This window comes from Vigna umbellata, chromosome 5, assembly GCF_029865625.1.
Source record: "Vigna umbellata cultivar VRB3 chromosome 5, Vumbellata_1.0, whole genome shotgun sequence".
NCBI classification, from domain to species: Eukaryota; Viridiplantae; Streptophyta; class Magnoliopsida; order Fabales; family Fabaceae; genus Vigna; species Vigna umbellata.
Window position 1 is genome coordinate 33,467,354 of NC_142169.1, and position 25,924 is coordinate 33,493,277.

A 25,924-nucleotide genomic window follows, 5' to 3' on the forward strand; every position below is an offset into this window, starting at 1 on the left:
TTGACTATTTTTAATGAAGTTTCTTCTTTAATAACTTTGAAACTTCAATTCAAAAGATCTAATATTTTTGTGTCATACATATAGAGTGTAATAATATAATAAAAGAAAGAAAGAAATAAAAAATATATGAAAGTTGTTCTAATGTTTTACCAAACTACCAAACCAACAGCTTTCTCTCTCTATATATGTTAGAAATAACTGTTGCTTAACGCCTCTCCCAGGAGCCTCCGCACCAAAACCACACACTTTGCGTTTCTCACTCTTCCCTTCAGACCAAACAGATATTTTCTCTCTTTCTCTCGCTACCACCTCAATGGAGAGTCCCCATTCGCTCTCTCCCTCGTCTTCCTCCTCGTATTCCTCCGACGGAGTCACTTTCGACACGGAGGAGCCGCGGACACCGCTCGCCGTGCGCCGCGCCCTGCAACTCATCAACTCCGGCGAGCCCCACCTCTGCCTTCAAGCCGCTCGTGATATCCGCCGACTCACCAAGACGTCCCAACGTTGTCGGCGCCAACTTTCTCAGGCTGTCGGTCCACTCGTCTCCATGCTCCGAGTCGACTCGCCCGAGTCACACGAATCCGCTCTCCTCGCCTTGCTCAACCTCGCCGTCAAGGACGAAAAGTACCTCACTACCCTTCCTTTCTTTCCTTTCTAGTCACCCAAAATTAAAAATGGTGGAAAATTCTGACTAATCATATTTTTTATGAAAAAATGAACGAAACCCCTACATAATTGACTAATTAGATTTTTCCCCTCGTGAGATTAATTTACTTGTAGTGGGTTTAATTTTTTTCTTTAATTTATACCGTTTTATGATTAATTTTATGTTAGTTTTGTTTGACACACTTTTTTGATTCTGGGAATTCGTGTGCTTTATGAAACATACGCAATACCTTGAAGCCATCGAGTTGGGATTCGATATTGGAATAAAATATTGTCAATTTGGGATTTGATGTATTTCTATAATCATAATAATAGTATAGTGTTGTATAATAATGGTACCTAGCATATACGGTTTTACACAATGATTCTGATTCTGCTCTTTATTCTGTCTACTAGTTTCCTTCTCTTTTCCTTTTTCTTTATAATTTTTTTGAGCGGGATGGTTGAGTTTTCGTTTTTATATTCTACCTAGATGTTTGTTAGGAAAGATGATGATGACGATGGGTGATTCATGGTATACCATACTTTTATTCTTGGGGGGAGGGAGGGGTAGTTAGTTTCCATCTTTTGACAGAAAATAAGGAAAACCACTTTATCATGCCTTAGAATGCAAGAGTCACATATTTCATTGATTGAACTCTCTACAATATTTTGTTTCTTGAAATTATAAAATGAACCATCAAATTGATATTCACCTTTTATTATTATTCTTATAGAATACTGTTATTATTATTAATTAATCAACTAATTATAATACTTTTGTTAGTGTTTATTTTGCGTGTTGTGAATTCTAGCATGTCGAGTACGTTGCTTTGTGAATGATAATTGCTTTTGTGGCTGTTATGCATGCATGCTAATGCTATGTCACACAAGAAAGAATTGGATGCTTTTTTGTTGTTGAAACTTATCCGATTGCGAGGTGGATTTCCTTTGTTTCACATGGTGCTCTTTCTTTTTTACTTTTGTTTCTTTTCCTTTTTGGATCATGTCTTATTGTGGAAGTAGTCTTTATATCATTTAGTGCTCGTTGCTTAGAGTCAAGTTTCACCTTCTAGCTAAAGGAACAGTTTAATTCCTTTATTTTGCTTTCACTTCTAGTTGCTAACTAAATATTTGCGTAAAGGGTTAAAATATTAGAGAACGATTAGGCTCATCTAGACGAATAATAATGCCATATTTGGTTATCATATACCGAAAATAATTAAATTACCTAACGGGTTAAAAAGGAAAGCCATTGAGCATGCATTGATGACTTCTAGGATATAGAAATGGGAGAATTCTATCTTCTTTGTTATCTTATTTTTCTTCAATGTTTTTAAATTAGTGATTTAACAACCCTGGGCGTAATTTTTATAGAGATGGTTCAGATCTCTGCATTGAACGTGATGTTCAAATGACTTTCTGCCTACTCCTCTCCTCATTGTTTTTGTTCAAGTGAAGTGAGGTTGAAAACGGGAAGGTAAAAGAAGGACTAAAGGGTGAGGTAGAAAGTTTTTATTTTTACTCATTGTTGCTTGGATAGAGGGTAAAAAATCACTTTCATGCTCTAGGAGTAACCAAAATTTGTGGGGTGGAGCGTAAATGAGCTGCACTCCTTTTTCAACCTACCCCCATTTTTGCTATACCAAACAATTGAGAAGTGACTTTCATTCCAAATTCCTACTTCCCCCCATCTTCCACCTATACAAAACAAGCGCACCTAAAATTTCTTGTTTTGGCTCATGTTTTAATACACGATTACTGTCAATTTAGATCCTTTATCTCTTGTTTTTTCCTCTTCCCTGGGACCTTAAGGTAGGTGTTTTGAGCCAGCATCATGGACAAAGATGTGCATGGCAAGAAGTAAATCACCTAATATCTAACCACCACAAGAGGGTGAAACCAGGGGAATCAGATCTTATTCTACTCTTGCTTACATCAGTATTTTTATTGTTTCCACATTGTACCATGACATCGTTAGTCTTCTACATCTAAAGACAAGATTGGGTATGTTCCAGGTTGTGATTGAATATAATGCCATCAACTTAAGAATGAACTCCTGATAATAAAATATATCAGGATTTCAATTTCTTTTTTCTGGTAGATCTGATGTTACATTATATAGCTTGATGAAGTTTTTGCAGTTCATCGTGAACTAAAACATTGGCTTGTTTTCTCTACCCTGTGCTATTTATTTTGTGACTTTACCATTCTACAAGTATCATGTTTAAACTTTTCGTAGATAGTTTTTTTAGTCATAATTCAATCGTATTCATTACTTGAATTGGACTTGCAGGAACAAAATCAATATTGTGGAGGCTGGTGCATTAGAACCGATAGTTAGTTTCCTGAAGTCTCAAAATGTAAATCTGCAGGAGTCTGCAACTGCATCATTGCTCACACTATCTGCCTCTTCGACCAACAAACCAATTATCAGTGCTTGTGGTGCCATTCCTCTTCTTGTAGAGGTCCTTAGAGATGGAAGCCCCCAAGCTAAAGCTGATGCAGTAATGGCTCTTTCTAATTTATCAACTCACCCTACTAATCTCAGTACCATTCTCGAGACAAACCCAATCCCTTTCATAGTTGATCTTCTTAAAACCTGTAAAAAGTCCTCAAAAACAGCTGAAAAATGCTGCGCTTTGATAGAATCCTTGGTGGATTATGACGAGGGCAGAACTGCCCTGACATCTGAGGAAGGCGGGATTCTGGCAGTTGTGGAAGTTCTTGAAAGTGGCACTCTCCAAAGTAGGGAGCATGCTGTTGGAGCACTGTTGACAATGTGCCAAAGCGATCGATGTAAATACCGGGAACCAATTCTAAGAGAAGGTGTCATTCCAGGACTTCTTGAGCTTACTGTTCAAGGGACACCTAAGTCTCAGTCAAAAGCACGCACCCTTTTGCAGTTACTGCGAGAGTCTCCTTATCCGAGATCTGAAATTCAACCTGACACTCTGGAGAATATAGTGTGCAACATCATATCACAGATTGATGGGGATGATCAATCTGGTAAAGCAAAGAAGATGCTGGCTGAGATGGTTCAAGTAAGCATGGAACAAAGTCTGAGACATTTACAACAAAGGGCTCTCGTCTGCACCCCAAGTGATCTTCCTATCGCTGGCTGTGCTTCTGAAGTTTCTTCAAAATGATAGTTGCCGCTGGCCAACTCTGCCTCTTTCTCAGTTTTCTTCACCTTTTTTTGTCTCTGCATTTGGGGTTTGTGAGGTAAATTTCCAGAGTAGAAAACGGAAAAAAATAAGGAATAATACATAGTGAAGAATTATGCCAGTCCAGGCCATTGTGGAGGTATCGAGTGACTGGTAATTGTCAATAAACTAAGTTGTCAGTGGTAAAGGTCATGATTTTGTAGTTGGTTTGTAAAGAAACTGCTGTATAAAATGACATACAAGTGGTAAAAAGCTCCTTGTCCAAAATTCTTCTCCTTCTCCATTTCTGCAATGACTTAGTGTTTGTGTTTGCTCTACCCATTATAATCGTGCAAACAAATTCGGATCCACCACTAACAAGTCCCTGGAGTTCTAATGAGAAAAACAAACATGCTCTTATTCACCAGTATGTTTACTGTTTAACACCATTTCAATTTGCTGGAATATTTATCACTCGGCCAAAATTGTAACATTCAAATTGATTTTTATCATTATAATTGCTAGCTAAAACATAGATGTAGCTTGTACGTGTATTCATTTTCTATCATGCAATGTTATCTTAATAAATTAAAGTTAATATTTAAACTAATTTTGATTTTGTATATTTTTAAAATAAAAGGTTTGAATTGTTAAAATTTAAAACAACACAATATATATGACAGTGGATCTCACTTGGTAGATTAGAAAGGAAGTATAAAATTAGAAAAACCAAGAGAGGTTTTTTAAGACATATTTAAGGAAATTTCTTCGAAATAGAAAATGAAAATAAAATGTTGCATAAAAGAGTGAGAAAATGGGCCGGCGGACAAACCGACCAAGTGATGAAATGTTCCCCAGTATTGGTTTGGCTGCTTTTCTAGCACATACTTCAAATCCAAGTTCGACACGTTTGCAAAACTTCAGTCAAAATTTTAATAATAAAGCCCTAAAGTTCATACCTTTTTATTTAACAAAAACAGTATTAAGTTGGAAAAAGGCATTCCATTTATCTCTTAAGACCAATCATTAGTTATGTTATACTCTTATAAAATACGATGTATCTCAAATGTAATATAATTATACTTTTAAAAATAAAACACTAATTTATGAATTTTTTAAACGTAGAGACCTAGTTAAACAAATAGTTATAGAATAAGAACTTTCTGAATTTGAATTAGAAGAATTTCATCTCATCTAGTAAATAAGTATTGAAAGTTTTTATTAAATAAATTCATTTAGGGAGACCAAACTTGTTTAATAACTCAAACCACCATAAACTATTTTGAATTTTATAAAATGAATTTCAATTCATTCAACTATCAAAACTTTGAAAAACTTATTAACAAGACTCGCTCAAGGGTAAAGAGATCGAAAGTCTATAAATTTTAAAATCTTAAATTTTGTATTGGAGTAAATAGGTTATCTAATTAGTATCATGATTCAAAAAATTGGATAAATATCAGTTTGTTTGGTTGAGTTCAATTAGTATTTTTATGTTATATTTTAATTCTAAATATGATATCATAAACCAATTTAATGAAACACAAACAATTTGTTTCTCAATCATATACTAATGTCTTAATTAACATATCACATCAATGTTCCAATTTCACATACCTTAAAATCAACCAAACACATAATCACACAAATATAATTATTATAACATCCTTACAATTACATCATTTTAACTTATAGTACTAATAGAAAATAAGTTAGTCTATCTAAATCAAATTCTGATTCAATTAAACTTCAAATACTCAAACTCGATATCATATTTATACATAAAAAAATTCAAATTAACAATATGAACATCTTCTAATAATTATAAATAAATAAATATTCATCTTAAACTATTTTGAATAATTAAAAAAATTACTAAAAAAATTACTTTAATATGCTAAAATTACTTTCTTCTATGTCATAATTATAACAATCTTTAGTCATGAACATAATAAAAAAATTAGAAAAAAGCAAAAACAAAAAAAATTATAAATATTTATCTTTATAAAATAAAACTCGACTAAATAAATCTATAAAATTATATTTTAATAAAAAAGTATTCAAACACTAAATATAAAAACTTTTACTTATAATTAATTTTTAAGTGCTTCTATGTTAACACCAGTTCACTTACCTACACATGTTCCACTTTCTTTTTCTTTCATAAGATAATTCTTTTTTTTTTCTTCCTTTCTTTGTTTACCAATGGCCTATAATTTATATTTATATATTTATTTATTTTCGTTTTTACTAACTAATTTGCATTCAATTTTCCTGTAACAAGGCCTTAAAGAGGAGAGAAATGGAGGATTGAAACAAGACAGTTAGGAAAAGAGGAAACTAAGGAAAAAAATTGATTGATTTGTGAGTATGATTGATTCATAATTGAGGGTTGGGTTTTTCATTGGTCATGTTCTGAGCGGGCCTTCTTCCCAAAACACGTACGCATTGAATTCCGTGGCGACGCGCAGACCTCACTTCAGTGTGTAGTCATTGGCGTGGACTCTTAGACACTTTCTTAATCGCGAGTGCCCAACCCTAACTCATCACTTACACGCACACACAACATACTCAGCTCATACTGAAGAAACATCCCTATTGTATTAGTAGAAGAGGAGCGAGCATTAATTATTGATCGCTGAAATGGGAGATCAAGAAGAGAGATTAGGGTCGGAGGGTTTGGATTCCGGCCCCGTCGTCAAGACCGATGACTTGTGCATGGAAATTGATCCGCCATTTCAGGAAAACATCGCCACCGCTGAGGACTGGCGGAAAGCGCTTAACAGAGTTGTCCCCGCAGTCGTCGTCCTTCGCACCACCGCCACTCGCTCCTTCGACACCGAGTCCGCCGCCGCCAGCTACGCCACCGGCTTCATCGTGGACAAGAGCCGCGGCATCATTCTCACTAATCGCCACGTGGTCAAGCCAGGTAGTTAGTTAACCTCGTCGCTCTTGCTTTTTGTTCTTTTTGTTGAATTCTATTCGCGGTGACGATCTCTCTATTTCGAATCCGTAGGTCCCGTGGTTGCCGAAGCCATGTTTCTGAATCGCGAGGAGGTTCCAGTGCATCCGATTTACAGAGATCCGGTTAGTGAGTTCTGTTTCGGTTTTGATTTCTGAATGTAATGTGGTCAACGGTTTATATACTGGTGATCTAGCTGAATCCCGTCTTTCGTTCTGTTATTATTTTTGGTCATTTATCCATGCACTCTGCTTTGTATAAACTTCTGTTCACTGTGGACTATGAAGACATGGGAATCGTGTGTTACTGTTAGGCACGTTCAAAATCACTACCGTTATAGGTTTTCAATAAGTCTTTATAATACGAAAACACGTTCATACGTTCATATTGTTATTACCTGCTTGAGGAGGATCAAGATATTATTGCTGTTGAAAAGAAGATTGTTTTATCAACTCAAGACACCTTTATTGTTATGGTTGAACTGATCATTTTTCATGTTAAATTATGAAACGGTGAACTGATTCCCCTGCTGTGTTTATTGTCAGCATTTTTTTGTTTGTTTTTGTAAGTATGTGTTACAAAGTTCGTTTTTTAATCTGTATTACTTTGTTCAGTTGTTTAAATTTCATAGATAATTATTGTGGTCCTCATAGTTCTTCTATGTGCGTGTCTGTGTATTTTTTTGAATAATTAGTTCTTTCCTATAATTAATTTATAATCACTTTCTCTCTATGCTTGTTGATGCCACCAACTAAATATATACTTATATGTAGGTACATGATTTTGGGTTCTTTCGTTATGATCCCGGTGCTATACAATTTTTAAACTATGAAGAGATACCTCTTGCTCCTGAAGCTGCCTGTGTTGGACTAGAAATCAGAGTCGTTGGTAATGATAGTGGAGAGAAGGTATTACCTTAAATTTACCTCAAATCCACTTATTTCCCTCCCGCACCCCTCCTTCCCTGTACTTTGTCTTGCATTTTTCTGTTCTTTTAATTGACTCTTGTAGGACAAAGCTACATGATTTCCATGCTTATAACAATACACGTCATATGGCTAGCAAGTGATGCTTTTCTTTAGAAGCTGACCAACTCAATAGAACATTGTTGGATAAAGAATAAAGATATATGCTGAGATTTTTTTTTCTTTTGGTTTCTAATCATGGTCAGTTAGTTTTCAACATATGTTCTGGTCCAGCTACATCCATTTGTTTTCTTCTGAAAGGCCTTTGGTTTCTAAAATCAACTTATTTATCAACTTTTGGCAGTCTTTCGTGTTTAAGCCTGTTCATAATTGCCACTTGTTTTGTATTGATGTAAAGGAATGGTGTGTTCTAATATTATATCTTCAATCCTTTTCTTCCCATAAACTTTGTATAATTATTTTGGCTTTTGCTTTCAGGTTTCCATTTTGGCTGGTACTCTTGCTCGTTTGGATAGGGATGCTCCTCATTATAAGAAGTATGTTGTAGAGTGTCTGTAACTTTTTTTTGTGCTCTTTATGTGGACAGGTCGAATTTAGATAATGGAACTATTATTTTATGCAGGGATGGGTATAATGACTTCAACACATTCTATATGCAAGTAAGTGGGAACAAATATTGTTTATACCATTTATATTAAAATTCTAAGTTGTGAGTTTGTTTATGTTATTTCCTTTTCCCTTCAAATTTTACTATCGTTTAATTTCCTTAAAATTTTAGTATCTTTCTAGTTGCTTCCCAGGTTTCATTTCAAGTGTTCAGGTGCCTTATAATATATCCAATGGCATGCTAACTTTTCTTTCTCAGCGTTTTTAATTACTCAGAAAGGAGAAACTGCATAACTGAAAGCAGGATTTATTACTAAAAGTGCTAGGAAAGGAAAATTAACCTCAAGGGGATCATTTTGTGCCTCCATTTGGCAACTTATTTCATGGATAGAGTGATTTGTATGGAGTGGTTTTGAAGTCTTTTGTAGATGTAATTTACCATTACAAAATATGGTATTCTTGTCTTGTTTTTGCTGAATACTTATTTGCAACCTTATATCTACTGATTTTTTCATTTCAGGCAGCTTCTGGGACCAAAGGAGGGTCAAGTGGTTCCCCAGTTATAGATTGGCAAGGCAGGGCAGTGGCTCTAAATGCTGGGAGCAAGTCATCAAGTGCATCGGCTTTCTTTCTACCTCTAGAACGAGTGAGTTTTTTATATTTGAACTTGTTTTATGCTTGTTGTAATAATCAAGGGAAGTTCAGTTCCTCTTGTTGGGACCGGGACCAATTAATTCAATTGCATTTCAGGTTGTGAGGGCCTTAAGGTTTATTCAAAAGGGAAGTGAAACTTATGTTGATAAATGGCAGGCAGTTTCTATACCTCGTGGTACGCTTCAGGTCTGTCAATTGTTGTTTGTTAGTTCTTCCTTTTTGAGTTTTTCACGTGATATAATATTAAACTATTTCATGGTATTGCAATGAATAATATTGACTAAACTAAATTTCCTTTCAAAGAATTTTCCTTGTAAATTGAAATATTTACTTTGAAAAATGTCAATAAATCCCTAGTCGTGTCTGCATGCATTCGTTTATTACTTATCTTGAGAATAAAAATGTTGTGTGAAGAACAAATTTGCTTTCTCTAGGAACCTGATGTTGGAGATCCCACATCTATTAGAAATATGATCAAATTATAATGTATAAGTAGAGACACAAACTGGTTTTGCAAGATTAGTTAGACTTAGAGTTCATTTGCTAGGATGGCATCAAAGCTTCTTAGTGAGATTTGTCGGGCTAATTGAGCCATCCCTTATCTTGCTCCTCTTTATTCTTACACTTGTGATGTGTAGTTATTGGCGTAAAGTAAAGGTATGTTGGAGATACCACATCGATTAGACATGTAACCAAATTATAATATATAAGTGAGTGTATACCTCATCTTGAAAATCAATTTTTATAAGATTGAATTGGGTTTAAAGTCCATTTTTTTAAGACTTGAAATTATTAAGTAACTTTAGGCTTTATCTGGGCCCATTTCAAGGACATTCAAGTGTCATATTATGTTTTATCCTCTGTAAAATCATTCATGGCCCTCTGTTTTGTCATTCTTGTTCCTCCATCATTGAAGGATTTTGTCTCCATATTTCTTCCTTGATATTTTACCCTGGGTTTGATAGAGAGTTTTGATTCATTTTTTTCTCTGTTTTGATTCATGTTTTTCTTCTTTATGCTTACCATGTCTCATTTTTAGAGGCTTACTCTTTTGTCAGGAACTTGTTATATGGTAAAAATTCTTTGTTGTCTCCAAATTGATTTATGAGTAAAAATATTTCTGCAAGTGCTGTAATAGATACATTCCTAGACTTTATCACTTTATTTTTCTGAAATTTCCATATTGCTAATTTCTCTCTCAATTATTGTGTCTATGGACTTTAGGTACTTGGAAAATGCTAATAATCTCTTACCATAAGAATTCTTGTTGCTTATTGTTTGATCATTGTTATAGAATCAACTTTTTTAACTTTGATAGTAGGTTTGCATGAAAATACAAACAAATGTTGTATCATTCAGTAATCTCAAGATAATATTTATTCCTTACGTTTTGAATTTACTTCTTCAATGCTTGTTTTAGATCACAAGATGATTGTATACACTTGTTGTAATTAGTAATTTCATGATCCTCACATCTTTTATCAGTTTGTCTTTGTTATTAGATGTGCTTTGATTGTAGATGTTTCACACTTATCATTTTGTAACTTCTAGTTATTTTAGTTCCTTGCATCTTTAATCTGCTTGTCTACTTATTTTTTGGTTCTTATATATTTGATGATATCAGAGATTGTTTAGAGTTTTTTTTTCTTGTTTCTGAAAATGGATGTTTTCCTTGAATATGACCCAATCCTATTTTATTTCTTCTTTGCATAAAATCTGGTGCAGGTCACATTTCTCCATAAAGGGTTTGATGAGACTCGTCGCCTTGGCCTCAAAACTGAGACGGAGCAGGTTGTTTTATTCTATCATTTTTTTAGGTTATCTTTATGGAGCAGTATCTTCCTTCAAATATGCCCTGAATTATTGACACCAGTTTAAATTATGCAGATAGTACGGCAGGCTTCTCCAGCTGGTGAAACTGGAATGCTTGTTGTGGAATCTGTGGTAAGCAAATTGGAATGCTAATATTTTTGAGTTGAAATCCCATTTCAATTTTTATGGATTTACTCCTTGACTTGTTTAGGTGCCAGGTGGTCCAGGTTATAAACATTTGGAACCAGGTGACGTACTTGTGCGTGTCAATGGAGAAGTAAGTTTATATCAAGGACATTTTTTTTGCTTCCCTACCGCACCCTTCCCATTTCATTGTTCAGTGTTTATTTTTTCCTCTGTTGTAGGTTTGATGTGTATCTAGTTTGTTTATCGTCATTGGTGTGACACTAGGTTATAGTTTCATATAAGAGTGATAATTGGTTATACCAAAGGTCATACTTTATTATGGAAGTCTGACATTTAAGGAAAGTTGCAATGAAACTATTCTGGATGAAAGTAGGTGTACCTTTTTACATCCAAACCATTGGCATAAAGACAAGGAGCTTGCTTCTTGGGAAAGTAACAAGTATGAAGAACTTTGTTATTGTTCCATGTCTTTTATTACTATTAAAGAGCCCACATCAACTAGACATAAAACCAAGTAGGTGTACCTTTTTACATCCAAACCATTGGCATAAAGACAAGGAGACTGCTGCTTCGGAAAGTAACAAATATGAATAAATTTGTTATTGTTCCATGTCTTTTGTTATTATTAAAGAGCCCACATCAACTAGACATAAAACCAAATTATAGTATATAGGAGAGTACAAACCTCTCCTTACCAAGTTGGTTTTGTGATGTTGAGTTAAACTTAAATTTCACTTTCTTGAAATGATATCAAGCCATTGAAAGTCTATCCTGATCAAGTTGGTTTTATAAAATTGAGTAAGTTTAAATTCCAATTTCTTAAGATTACCAATTGGTGGAAAAAATCATTTTGAAGTATGTACTTCTAAATTGTATTAAATTCATTTGCTTTCTCATAGTTTTTTCCCCATGTCTTCTGAATTTTTATTGGTACTTTCTTGCACTCAGGCTGCAAAAAAGGGTCATTGTGTGTGTGCTGTTTGTGGTTGGCGTTAGACACAGGAGTCTCTTTTCTAATTTGTTTTGAACAACTTGATTCTATAAAATTTATTGCAGGTCATTACTCAGTTCCTGAAACTGGAGACTCTAGTTGATGACAGTGTAAGCAAGAATATTGAATTACAAATTGAAAGAGGTGGCACTTCAAAGAGTTTAACTTTGTTGGTGAGATTTTTCATTCTTGGATATTTACTTTATTAGTAATTTAGTACTTTTTGACATACCCAAGTGCTTATATTTTCTTTGGGAAGGGCATCCTGGTGATCTACTTTCAACCTCCACTAAGAGAGGGGCTGAAGAAACTCTAACTATAAAATGGTAAATAAATTGAAAGCATAGTCAGACTTTTACTTCATGTCCTTCTAATTTCATAAAAAACATAGGCTTTGAATCTTTGAAAATAAAGATAACACTAAGACTAAATTTACATTTCTTTAACAATTTTGTTTGCATGCAATATACTGGCTGGATAGCAATTTAAACAGATTGTGATTCTTTAATGCTTTGTAATCAAATGCATGATAATTTTTATTTTTGGGTTCAACCTGACATATGCCCTCACCACCTATCTTCTGAGGTTTATGAAATACGAACTCAGAAGAATCAATCTAGCACTTCACATCAGCCACCCATGAAACAGTGATATATTTACCCATGGAGTAGAATTGAACGGAAACAAAAGCATTGGATGAAAACATAAAAGTAGTTTCTTTGTCGCTAACATGAGGTTGGCTCAAGAATTTTAATTGCATGGCATCTCGAATAATGATTATGGAAATACCAGATGTTGCTTACCATTGTGCTGACTTTTTTTATTGAATTTTTATATCAGGTGCAAGATTTGCATTCAATAACTCCTGATTATTTCTTAGAAGTGAGTGGGGCAGTAATACATCCTCTTTCTTATCAGCAGGTTAGTTGGACTTTACTCATTTTCTCAGAAATTGGAACATTAACTGTTTTTTGTACTCTCATTTAGAGAGTATTTAGTTGAATATAATTTGACTTACAGTTTGAGAGGGTGGATGTGGTTGCTGTTTGAATGTAGAAATATGTCTGGAATGTTTATTGTTTCAAATTTCTTATATTTATGATGTTATTTGAGTAGCTTTTGGTATTTTTCCTTCATTCTATCAATCCATGTGTTGTTGTATCTGTCTTTACATTAAATTAGCATTTCCTCTACCTAGTTCATTTTCCTTTATTATGATGTAGGCTAGTGGTTTCTTTCCTATTTTACTTACTGGAACTTGGTTATCGGAATGTATTGTGGCATAAAACTCCCAATAGGTTATTCTTCCAATTTAAGCTGTTTGCCTCATTTTGGTTATGTTTATCTTCTTTGTAATGCAGGCTAGAAACTTCCGTTTCCATTGCGGTCTTGTTTATGTGGCTGAACCAGGGTATGTATACCTAAAAAAGCAGTAACTTCTAATTTGATAACTATTTACAATCTACTGGCCAAATAAATTATTAGAGATTTGTAGTCTACATTGATTGGTTTTGTCAAAATTATTTATAGAGCTTTTTGAGTTAAAATATTAATCTTTAAATTTATGATCATCTTGTGATTTTCTCTCTAGTTTTATTTAAGAATTCCTTGAAACTGCTCATCACGACAAATTAGCAAATAAGCTTAAGTCTAACATTACTTATGTTTTCGTATAAAAGATCCTGATTCCTTGGTGGAGTTGATTCATATGTTTTTTTTTGGTATATAACTTGTGCTTTATTCAATGTAATATTGTGTTTTGCAGATATATGCTCTTCAGAGCAGGTGTTCCTCGCCATGCAATAATTAAGAAATTTGCTGGGGAAGAAATATCCTGTCTCGAGGAACTAATAACAGTTATTTCTAAACTATCTAGGGGCGCTCGAGTACCATTGGAATATATAAGTTACATGGATCGTCATCGAAGGAAGGTGATGGTTACTTCACCATCAAAACATGATTTTAAATTAGTTTATATTTGCAATATTTGTTGATTACTTTTTGACATATCATTTATTGAGTTGTTTGATATTTTGAAACCTTTATATATTTTTCAATAAAACTGGTCCTAGTGATTCATGAGTAGAAAACAATCCCTCATTGATTAGATCGTGTTTATATTATTTCAAAGAAAACAATGACTTTTCTATTTATTAGTATCTTGCATTTTCTTTGGTCTAAGATTTAGGGCATGTATGGTGTACTTGTAATTAATTATAGGCTTAATTACCTACTTAGTCCCCATGTTCGGAGGTAATTTGCTGTTTAGTACCCGGTTTTAAAAATGTAGGCATTTGATACCTATGTTTTGAAATTTGTATCAATTGAATCCTACCCGCTTAACGCCGTTATAAATCTAACGTTTTTCTGACATCAACTTTGAATTGTGGACGAGCGGTAGTGGACGAGCGTCCGAGCATCGTTGGACGAGCGTCCTCTTCTGTTGGACGAGCGTCCTCCTCTGTTTGGACGAGCGTCCTCCACTGTTGGACGAGCGTCCTCCACTGTTGGATGAGCGTCCTCCTCTGTTTGGACGAGCGTCCTCCTCTGTTTGGACGAGCGTCCTCCACTGTTGGACGAGCGTCCTCCACTGTTGGACGAGCGTCCTCCTCTGTTTGGACGAGCGTCCTCCACTGTTGGACGAGCGTCCTCCACTGTTGGACGAGCGTCCTCCTCTGTTTGGACGAGCGTCCTCCAGTGTTGGACGAGCGTCCTCCTCTGTTTGGACGATCGTCCACAACCGCTCGTCCACAATTCAAAGTTGATGTCAGAAAAACGTTAGATTTATAACGGCGTTAAGTGGGTAGGATTCAATTGATACAAATTTCAAAACATAGGTATCAAATGCCTACATTTTTAAAACCGGGTACTAAACAGCAAATTACCTCCGAACATGGGGACTAAGTAGGTAATTAAGCCTTAATTATACATGTGATTAATATGCATTTTTTCCTTAAGAGTTGTGCAGTGAGCTTTTATGGTTGTATATATTATTTGTTATGATAAGCATCTAACGTTTTCCAGTGATAGCTTACATGGTGTGTGTTTTTGTTGGAAGTATTTTGTAAAATAAAAACATAGAAATAGTAGAACTTTAAGAGAAAATAGAGATAAGAAAATTAGAGCAAAATAACCATTGAAAGTCACAAATGAGAATTCCTATATACAAGCTTGCAACTGAAATTCCTAAAATATCTATCCTACCATTTGATTTATATGAAATTTAAATTAGTAGACTAAAACAAATTATAAAAGATGAAATCTGTCACAGGAATGGAAGAAAAATCTAAAAGTTATTCAAAATTTGAGTAAGTTCAAATCTTATAAATTATAACACATTGATATTTGACATGAAAATGCCAAGCTTAACCTCCTTGAACATTGGAGTTGATATCAAAATCATGCCGCAGCCATTATGTACTCAAATTGGTCATTGATTTCTTGGATTATGTCAATGATATCATAGACATTTAATTTAACTCCCCTTATTGTTTAAACATTGCATGACATGATTTGTTAGTCTTGTCTTGTTATGAATTCAAGTATAAGCGGAAAGTCTCATATTGAGTAGAAATAAGGAAGTTGAGTGACATATAAGGAAAAAAAAGACCTACAAACACTAAGCCTTCATGCTTGTGTTGGAGGTGGTATCAAATTTCTTATATGGACAACTTATATCTCAAAAGTGGTAAATCTCCCAAGTCTATATTCCTAAAAATTTCCCAACATGTCTTGCATGAAATTTAATGATTTCAGGTTGATGTGACCCAATGTTTAACACCAAATATTACTCTCATCAATTTTGGCAATGGAATGATGAACTACAATTAAAATTTGTCTCTAATTGTTTTAATCTTTGAAAGAGACATCATAGCCTTCATCTTCGCCAGTTAAAATTTTTTCTTCAATTTGAGAAGCCTAACAAATTTGACTTTTTGTGGTTTGAGTAGTACTGGACTTGGTCCCTCGAGCAAACTCTTGAGCTCAAACCTTGAGGATAGAAAAAATATGGTTGGGAGGAGAGACCCTATTAAAGGTAGTCTGTCAAATTATCTGACACCATTGGATATTTCATATCAATAACATGGTTACCCAAAAAGAAAAATAGACATACAACCGATTTGAAATTCCTAAAGTATCTAATCTACTATTAGATTTATTTGAAATTTAATGTATCTGATTGAAATAAAATATAGAAGATGAAATATTCAACAACAATCTAGAACATTACATAAAACTTATTAAAAGCTCAAGTAGGTAAAATCTTATAACTCTTAACAGCTTTTGACACAACAGGGATTTCTTGAGAACTTTTTCAGATAGAAAATTTTTATTCTATTTATACTGTGGAGTCTACTGGGTCATTAATCTAGCAGAGTATCAGCACTACATCAATGTTCAATATTATAGCTTCTGTGGGTAGTTGAACAAGACATGTAGTGCAGATTTTAGAGGATTGACTTTCTGATCTTATATGATAATATTTTCATATTAGAATCGATGGTATGATTATCTATATTCCTTTGGTGCATTTTTGCATGAAATCATTTAAAAGCTATATATTTCGGTGATTTCTTTAACTAACATGGTTGTTGGGATGCAGTCTGTGTTGGTCACAGTTGATAGGCATGAATGGTATGCACCTCCCCAGATATACACTCGTGATAACAGTACTGGCCTTTGGATTGCTAAGCCAGCTCTTCAGCGTGATTCCCCCTTTCTATCATCTGGTGCAAAAGATGTTGAAAATATGTCAAGACAGCCAATTTCACTAACTGGCGAGCATACTTGTGAGGGTCATGTGTGTGAAGGTAACAATCAGGACTTTGTTGATGGTGTCACTAACATGGAAACTAATTGTGAAGATCCCTCAGAGTGTGCATCTCATCAGAATGCATCTGATGGTGTGTTGAAAAAACGAAGAGTGGAGGAAGATTTATCAGCTGATGGAAGTGTTGTTGCTGATTTATCCCAAAATGGTACCAGGGAAACTAAGTTAGAAAAATCTAGTGTCACACAGGATGACATGTTAATGGATTTTCAAGGTGCGACTGCAGCTGCAGCAAATGCATCAGTTGCTGAACGTGTGATTGAGCCTACTCTTGTGATGTTTGAGGTACTAGTGTAGAAATTTTATCAGAATTTTTTTGCTAGAGATTTAATTAGACTGCGGATAATTATGTCATGGTGTTCTCATTGAAATGTGCCAAAAACTTTTGCAAATTTAGTTGTTTTTATAGTTAAATGATGAATTTCATTTGTTTTTTTGAAATTTATACAATGCATGTTCCTTTTTGAAGGTATTGAAATATATAAATTTGTTTGGTGTTGAGAAGAATTTCAGTTTCAGTTTTTTTTTTGGCATGTTTTGACGTTAATTTAACTGATTAGAAAGTCTTTCAAATTGTTTGTATCATGATTGTTGCATAATGTGTGTTTCTGAATATGTAAACAGGGAAATTCACATTATTTGAACTTTTCAAGAAAACTCAAGCTGTCACGATTGAAGTTTAAAAGAATTTGGGGGTAGGGGGTGGATAGATGACTGAGGCATTTGTTATTTATTCGTGTAAATATAAAATAATTCTAACTATGTTAAATTTGTTTTTATAGCTATTCATTAATATATTTAGGTATATGTTTTTAATAGTTTGTTTGACGTATCCTATAATTTTTTAGAACTGATGTATATGGTTTTTCATCCTACCTTACCGATTTACATGTATCTCCCAAGTCTGACCTAGTCTACGTAGTCAGCTATGCTGATATTTTGTATTACGATATTCAAGTCATCATTTCATAGATGATTCAGTAATCTCTTGAAGCTTTCAAAATCTGTTCTCCATACTTTATGCATGTAAATTGTTGGCAGCTAAGTGACTCAGGTACTGGCCAGTATGTGAGTATTTCATGGGAAATGTTAGAAGGAAACAGCAAATTTTAAAGAATCTATAGACTACACAACAGGATATATATTGAATAAAATTATTGAAATTTATAGTTTTACATTAAAAAGTTAACATAAAAAAATACAGTATCAAAAGGTACAAAAAATTAAGAGACTTTGATTAACTCAAATTACTCTCACGCCCTGGAATTTAACAAAATTACTTCCTTTCTTGACACTAACAATTTTCCCTCCATTTATATAACAACACTGTGTACCCGTCCTTGACGTACCTTGATTTCTTAAGCAGCAATATAAATCAAGGAAGATCAAATTAGTAATGTCAAAAGAGAGAGGGATTATCAAGTGTATTTTATTAAATTTTGAAGGTGTGATTGTAACTTTCCCTGACTATCGTAAATTTTTTTAAAATTGTGTTCTCTGATATGGTACAAAATAAAACTTTAGCAATTGGACATGATTCTTTAGCATTCAAAAACTCCCTTTTGAAGCATTTATAATGTTTTGAAATCAAGTTTTCCCATTTTTATTTTTAACCAATTTAAGGCAAAACATTCAAGAGAAGTTATATGCATTCAGCGATGTATATGGTATGCAAATATGTATCCAACATAGATAAGATATGGTTAAAATTTTGAAACTAGTATATTGGTGTTGGCATTACATATAACTTCTGCATGTAAGACAATGTAATAGATTTAAACACTGTATTGGACTTTCTCGAGCAAAATATTTTTCAACGTGCAATTCTCTTTTCTATATATATCTTATTTCCTCCTCTGAGTATGGTATAGGACAGTTTTATGAGCAGATGTATGTAGCCTGTGAGTACAGTTTTATGATAGCCCAAGTTCCTTTATATTCTAATTCCTTAACTACATACTACCTTTTGTTTTGTATTTCGTGATAGATCTCCGGGCCCAGGATTTCCATGTAATACAAGAAATGATGTATTTATAATTGTGGTTCGACTATAGTTCATTTTGTTTCTCTTGTTAGTCTGTTTGTGAATGAAGTCCTTGGTGCAGTTTGGTTTCATTTTCAAGTTGGTAATATTGATTTACTGAATTCCCTGTGGTTTTTACGTTTATTCATATTCCTATGGGACATGCAGGTTCATGTTCCGCCATCTTGTATGCTTGATGGTGTTCATTCACAGCACTTTTTTGGAACTGGTGTCATAATATATCACTCCAAAGATATGGGATTAGTTGTAGTTGACAAGAATACAGTTGCAATATCTGCCTCTGATGTAATGCTATCCTTCGCTGCCTTCCCGGTTGAAATTCCAGGAGAGGTGAATCTTTCTAAATGAATGGGACACTAATAAAATAAATGAATAAACAAGATGGTTATTTTTCTTTAGCTTATTGTCACACTTTCTTATTTGCAGGTTGTATTTCTCCATCCTGTTCACAATTATGCTCTCATATCATATGATCCCTCTGCATTGGGACCTATTGGTGGTTCAGTCGTTCGTGCTGCAGAGTTACTTCCAGGTGGGTTTCACCATGTAATTGTTAAATTTATACTGTTTTAGTGTAACTTTATCTTTATCAGATCCAAATTTAAGAATGAAGACCGTGTTGCATTCTCATTGGCCTGTAATTAAAGACTAGATTACTATCCATACTTTGGTAGAACGGTTTGGTAATTACAAAAAAAATAATTTATGATTTGTTACTCTGAATTAGATTTCTCGTGACCCTTTTCTGCCGAGGAATACTCATCTTAACTGTGAGGATAACATGATATTTGCGGATGTGATGAACTTTGTATGAACTTATCACTATATAGATTTGTAGTTTATTCTTGATACTTTTACATTTTCTAGTTGAAGAAAATTTCTTCTGGTCAAATGGTTTAAACTACTCTGGATGAGGGAATATTTTAAAGGTAAATAATATTTTGTACGAAGTAAACATTTTACATGTAGATGATGTGAGAAGGGAGAGATTTAGTGGCACATTTATTTTCACTCTTATATTTCTATATTGTTGAAAGATTTTTTTGTACATTTTCTTGTCCAGAGCCAGCATTACGTCGGGGAGATTCTGTTTACCTTGTGGGGTTGAGTAGAAGCCTTCAAGCAACTTCTAGGAAATCAGTTGTTACCAATCCTTGTGCTGCATTAAATATAGGATCTGCTGATTCTCCTCGCTACAGAGCAACCAATATGGAAGTAATTGAGCTTGATACAGGTAAATTTGGATGAGATTTTTTGTAACCATGTTACTTGTACATATAAAATGCCTTACTCTGTATTTGTTTAAATACAGATTTTGGAAGTACATTTTCGGGTGTGCTAGCTGACGAACAAGGAAGGGTCCAAGCTATATGGGGAAGCTTCTCCACTCAGGTTTATACATCTTATTCTGATCTTGCTGGGATGGATCTGAACAATCTTCATTAGGTTCAAGATCAGAAAAAAGGAAAATGCTAAATGAAAATTGAGTGATGTGGCTAAACACCTTGAACCTTTGGGCAGTTTATGCTTTCAGGAGAGTTCATCCTTTGGCAGGACAGAATATAAGTGCATTATTTACTAAACCGTGAGAAGTTAGAACTTGCTGCTGCTTTTTTGGTTTAGATTAATTTCATTTAAGCTCAAGATTTGGGCACATGTATGCAATGTGCACACCTGAAACATTTTCATTTTGCATGAGGAGAGCACATTATAAAATTTAGATATAACCACTCTTCAGTCTTTTACAAGATTAACTTCTAACAAGGTTGGTTGCTCGACAGTTGACAACAATAAACCTTAATTTCTATTCTTCTATATAATAGAAGTTCAGTAGGGGATGAGGTTTCCCCATTTCAAGGTTAGGACATAAAAAACAAACTATAACAAGAGCTTACAAGTGTACTGATAGGGGTTGGAAAGTGTATGAGAGGAGAAGGAAAGTACGAACAGTGAAGGACCGAACGGTTAAGGGAGTAGGGGTAAAGGACCAAACGGTTAAAGGTGTTGGGGGGAAGGAGCCGATCGGTTGAACAATGAAAATGTGGTGTGTCTCAGTTTGGGAAGGTTTATGTTGTAAGGGGGAGAGGGTCAGAACCACTATAAATAGAGCTCCTATAACTCTGTTTAGGATATTGAGTGAATTCTTTGTGTAAAGACAGGCTTTGGCCTAAGGAGGGAGGTTAAGCTCTCATAGAACGATATACTTGTACATTGATTCTTTGGTTAATACAAACCTAGATTCTTTCTGTTTTGTTTCTTCCGTTTGTGTTTGTGAGAGTGTTCTAGAGGTTTCTTTTCCCAGAAACCTAACATGTACCTATAAATGTTACTAAGGAAGGACCAGAAGTAGGACACTGCAAATGTAGTCCACTGCTACCTTGATATTAGTTTCTAAATAGAAATTAAAGAAGAATAAATAGACCTTGTCTATATTGTCCTGTAGTGAGTAAAATTCCTGATGAGACTTTGTACAGTGTACATGTTCTATGGTTTTTGCTCTATTCATTGTTTAATATAACAAAGCCTGACTTCAAACAATTGTGTCCTCGTAGAAGAAGGGCAAGAGAAGAAAGAAGAAAACTGGAAAGAGACGAGAGAAGACAAATTTTACTCAAACTTCAAATGGCTACCTGAGGGTGGGTTGGTCCTAGAAGACTAAAATGCCATTTTTCCTTTTCATTTAGAATTCTAATATCAATTAAGAGAAAGGCCTGGGATGGGCAATTTGGTCCTTGAATTCTATATGGCATTATTCACCTTTATATATAATTAGAAAAACAAATATAGGAGAAACTTTGACAAACTTTTGCTAGATATTTTGCTCAAATATAGTATTCACGAATTATTACTGCTACCATTTTATTTAAAAGCTTGTCAGGCTGACTGGCTTGTGAGTCATGGCCAAGGATGAGCCAGGATATATTACATTTTTTTTTCATTTTTTTTTTCTTATTAAAGGGGAGAGGGTGTATTTATATGATGAACCCTGACTGAATTGTGACATTCTTTTTCTCTGGATGTGGAAATTCCCTGTTCCAGCTTAAATTTGGCTGCAGTACCTCAGAAGATCATCAATTTGTGAGGGGTATTCCAATTTATGCAATAAGCCAGGTCCTTCATAAGATTGTATCTGGCGCAAATGGCCCACCTCTTCTCATAAATGGTGTCAAAAGGCCCATGCCACTTTTGAGAATTTTAGAGGTTGAACTTTATCCAACATTACTTTCAAAGGCCCGGAGTTTTGGATTAAGTGATGATTGGATTCAGGTATTGATATCTTTCATTTTATAGTTTTTCCTTTTACCTGTAGGATATCTATTTTCCTTCCTTGTGATGCTGTATTTAATACTATATTTCACTTTAGCAATTAAAGTTTTAAAAAATGCAATGTTTGGCCATATATTTTATAATGACCTGTTCATGGAACTTTCTGTTTATGATTTAAAAAAAACCCTTACCTCTCACTAATTGAAACTTGAAACAATCTGCTTTGATTTTATCATTGTCTTGGTTTGGTATTAATTGTTTTTGGTCACAATTACTGTAGGCACTTGTTAAGAAAGATCCAGTGAGACGTCAGGTTTTACGTGTTAAAGGTTGTTTGGCTGGATCAAAGGCTGAAAATCTTTTAGAACAAGGGGACATGGTCTTAGCTATCAATAAAGAACCAGTCACATGCTTCCGTGATATTGAAAATGCTTGTCAAGATTTAGACAAATCAAATGCGAATGATGGGAAGCTTCACTTGACTATTTTCCGGCAGGTATGCAACAGTATTTTCTCTGAAGTTATTTATATTTTTCTTTTGATTGAATTTGTGGAGCCTGCTAAATGGAGCTTGTGTTTTGTTTGTGGCACATTGACTACGCCTTACTTATTAATATGCATATTTTGTAAGGGACAAGAGGTTGAACTTCTTGTGGGAACAAATGTTAGGGATGGAAATGGCACTGCCCGTGCAATTAATTGGTGTGGCTGTATTGTACAAGATCCACATCCAGCAGTTCGTGCACTTGGATTTCTTCCCGAAGAAGGTCATGGTGTATATGTGGCAAGGTATGATTTTAACTTTTTGGCTGCAAATTTTTTCAAGCCTAAGTATAAAAAGGGACCTATTAATGGATAGCAGGGGTCTGTTTTGACAAGTTTTTCCATAACAACTTCTAAGAAAGAAGAAAATGAAATTAATTTCTTTATAAGCTTAAATTACTTTATGCACAAATTAAAATTAAAGTTTTGAGAAGTTATACGAGAGAATTTCTACAAAATAGTATATGTATAGGCTAATTTGAAATTTGTGAAGTCAATTTCATTATTTTTCTCTTGCAAATCCTTATGAAGAAATTCATCCGAACACACCCATTGTAGTGTTATTATATGTAAAATTTTATGAATGCCTAGTGTAATAGTGAGCAAGCTCACTTTCTATATGTCATATCAATCTTTATATGGATTATGAAGCTTGGTCTATATAGCTTGGTTTATGGTCTGAATTCTAAAAATAATGACATACCTGCCTAAGTATACCCGAGCACTTGTATTGTATCCTTGAATCTGCGTTATTTCTTTCAATTGTACAATACCTTTGCTCAGCACTCCAGTGTTCAGATTGAGGCTTGAGAGTGTGTATTCATGACAATTTGAAGATTAGCTTTGTGGTCTGTATGATCATGTTGTTTTATCGATCTAGTGATTTGGAACCCATGCTGCTTCTTTCATTTAAAGTTAAAACTAATATATTATTATATAAAATTATGTAATTATGTCCTTTTTTATTTTCCTAACTATTTTTTGCACTTGCCATACTACATTTTATATTTTTGTAAACTTGCGTCTGCTCTCGCAATGCATACTCGTATGACTACACTGCATCTGCTTATAACAACATTTGTCAAATTCACAGATGGTGTCATGGGAGTCCTGTACATAGATATGGTCTGTATGCTCTTCAATGGATAGTCGAAATTAATGGAAAACCAACTCCAAATCTAGATGCTTTTGTTGATGTGACAAAGGTATGGAAATACTGTGCATGGAAGCAACTTGCATTTGTACTCTGTTCCTTGATTTTCTTTGTTTGGGCTTTGTATGTATGCAATCTGATGTGATGTCCACAGTGGTTTGAATACTCTATAAAAGGCATGGCACGTGTGCATGCGGAACATGTATGGTGTCCCTTTCATGATACATGATGAATTTACCCACTTAATAAAGGTTGTTTTATTACTTATTTACATGAAACATTATGGAATTCGTAAACCCGTGATGTTTCTGATACAAGCCTTTTCTTTTACGGCTGGCATATCTGCATATTTTATGAAGAATGTTGTAATTCTCTTGTCAGAGTATCTAATGGTACCGTTTCACTGTATGGAATCACGATTCTTTGCTGCCATTTATATCTAGGACTAGCCAAGCTACTCCTTATCTCTGTTCTCCTAAATTATTAATGTCTTGTGATCATTTATTGAATGTTGGCAGGAACTAGAACATGGAGAGTTTGTTCGGGTGAGGACAATTCACCTCAATGGGAAGCCACGAGTCCTAACATTGAAGCAAGATTTGCACTATTGGCCTACATGGGAATTGAGATTTGATCCAAATTCTGCGATGTGGCATCGCAATATAATCAAGGGATTGAACTGTAGTACTGTATGAATACGTAATTCTTACGCATTCCTGTTCCTGGGGATGCAGTTGCGCGGGTGCATGAAAAATCTTGTGGAAGGCATCTTCCAGGTTCAAAATTATGGTTTAGCAGTGCTGCTGCCCTCGTTGCAAATTTGATGTTCTTAGTGCAGAGATTTTCTGTTGCATTGCCATGATTAATGGGTTTATGAGGCTTTAGATTTTGGCTAGCGATTATTTGGAATGTGTAAACCTTTGGGTGGATCATATTGGATATTGGATAATAAAGAAAAATGAAAGATAAATCTTTACAGTTTAAATGTATCACGGGCAAAAAGAACTTTGATTTGATTTGTGAATATTTTTATCAACCCTCTTGGCTTGAATTTCTCCTTCATTGCACATTTACAATGTAAATAAGTAGCCTAGGTAGAAACTGTGATTCTTAGCTCTTACCCTTTTCTCCCATCTTCCTCTTTTCCTTATTTTTTTCATACACTATCGAATGGAGTCGTAGATAATATCAGTTGAAGAAAATAAATTTCATAACTTCGTCAGTGGATCAAAATTGTCATTGTGGACTCCAGATGGATAATTAAGTTTTTATCTCAATAGTGTCTCATTGACAGACTTTTCCGTATAATTAGTATTTCTTGTGAAGGCACATTTCCTTCTCAACTTTATTCATATTTTATGCATTTGAAAGACATTCAAGTGACCCTCTATCAATTTAACAATAGCAAATTTTCTCCTTGAATGCTAAATAAGGCTTGAAAACTGGTATGTTAGTGACGAAGTTCCACTTTTTCTTTTATGTGCTTTGTAATCGAGGTAGACGTGATATAGCTTTCTATGTAAACCGGTTTTTCCCAATTCCCTCATGTACCCGACAACAAAATAACCTCAAAGAGCACCTCTCAAAGTTTTCAAAATATTTATGAAAAATAACAGAGGAATCTGACATTGAAAGTAATTTAATCAAGTTAATTTATAAAACATACCATATTAGTTTCTTTAGAACTTGTATGTAAATTAACTTTAGTTTATAAAAATATTACAAGTGTATTCTGAAAAGAAAATTATCCAAACACTATGTAACTTTTCTTTGGTGCGGATCGAAGTTGCCACGATGTTAAAAAAGCGTAAATAATGTAAACAAAATTAGAAAAGGAAAGAGGAAGGGGAAGAAAATGTGATTGTAACAACTAATCTTTGGGCCATACAGGGAAGTTTCACGCATAAATGAACTGGAGAATCCATAAACCAATTGTCAAAGAAACTCTTGAAAATAGTAGATATCCCAAAATTGGACTATCATACATATTATAACCTGGTCATCCGGCCTGAACTAAATCCTGAACTGATAAAGTCTTTGCAGCTAATATAAATTTTAAATTATTGTGCATGACATATCAGAATCAATTTTCATGTAAGTTAATACCAGGAAAGAGAAAACAAGGGCATGGGAATTAAACTGAATATGGAAAAAAATAATCTGAACAAGAATAAGGAAGGGATCAAACGTTAAGACT

The 25,924-nt window shown here is 34.2% G+C and overlaps 2 protein-coding genes across 3 annotated transcripts; both read left to right on the top strand.

The window, feature by feature from the left end:
- Positions 1-195: 195 nt before the first annotated feature.
- On the top strand, positions 196-4,079 carry LOC124825016 (ARM repeat superfamily protein). Its single transcript, XM_047297551.2, has 2 exons — positions 196-624; positions 2,942-4,079. The coding sequence occupies exons 1-2, from the start codon at positions 314-316 to the stop codon at positions 3,792-3,794; spliced, it is 1,164 nt and encodes a 387-aa protein (XP_047153507.2). The 5' UTR covers positions 196-313; the 3' UTR covers positions 3,795-4,079.
- Positions 4,080-6,107: 2,028 nt separating this feature from the next.
- On the top strand, positions 6,108-24,763 carry DEG7 (DegP protease 7). 2 transcript variants are annotated; one of them, XM_047297549.2, is made up of 25 exons: positions 6,108-6,720; positions 6,808-6,878; positions 7,527-7,661; positions 8,157-8,215; positions 8,302-8,338; positions 8,806-8,931; positions 9,036-9,125; positions 10,665-10,730; positions 10,827-10,883; positions 10,963-11,028; positions 11,955-12,062; positions 12,730-12,810; positions 13,251-13,300; positions 13,655-13,820; positions 16,493-17,005; positions 18,912-19,094; positions 19,191-19,296; positions 19,828-19,998; positions 20,077-20,156; positions 21,317-21,400; positions 21,804-22,031; positions 22,312-22,527; positions 22,663-22,820; positions 23,668-23,779; positions 24,246-24,763. In XM_047297549.2, exons 1-25 carry the CDS (start codon positions 6,435-6,437, stop codon positions 24,420-24,422), a joined length of 3,426 nt encoding a protein of 1,141 aa, XP_047153505.2. In that variant the 5' UTR covers positions 6,108-6,434; the 3' UTR covers positions 24,423-24,763. The 2 variants fall into 2 exon arrangements, with proteins under 2 accessions (XP_047153505.2, XP_047153506.2); XM_047297550.2 differs by lacking the exon at positions 21,317-21,400 and having other exon boundaries at positions 6,109-6,720.
- Positions 24,764-25,924: the final 1,161 nt, after the last annotated feature.

Coding starts and splice junctions, on each gene's coding strand:
- LOC124825016 (XM_047297551.2), top strand. CDS start 314: ATGGAGAGTCCCCATTCGCTCTCTCCCTCGTCTTCCTCCTCGTATTCC. Junction 625..2,941: donor CTCGCCGTCAAGGACGAAAA/GTACCTCACTAC, acceptor TTGGACTTGCAG/GAACAAAATCAATATTGTGG.
- DEG7 (XM_047297549.2), top strand. CDS start 6,435: ATGGGAGATCAAGAAGAGAGATTAGGGTCGGAGGGTTTGGATTCCGGC. Junction 8,932..9,035: donor TCTTTCTACCTCTAGAACGA/GTGAGTTTTTTA, acceptor ATTGCATTTCAG/GTTGTGAGGGCCTTAAGGTT. Junction 10,731..10,826: donor TCAAAACTGAGACGGAGCAG/GTTGTTTTATTC, acceptor TAAATTATGCAG/ATAGTACGGCAGGCTTCTCC.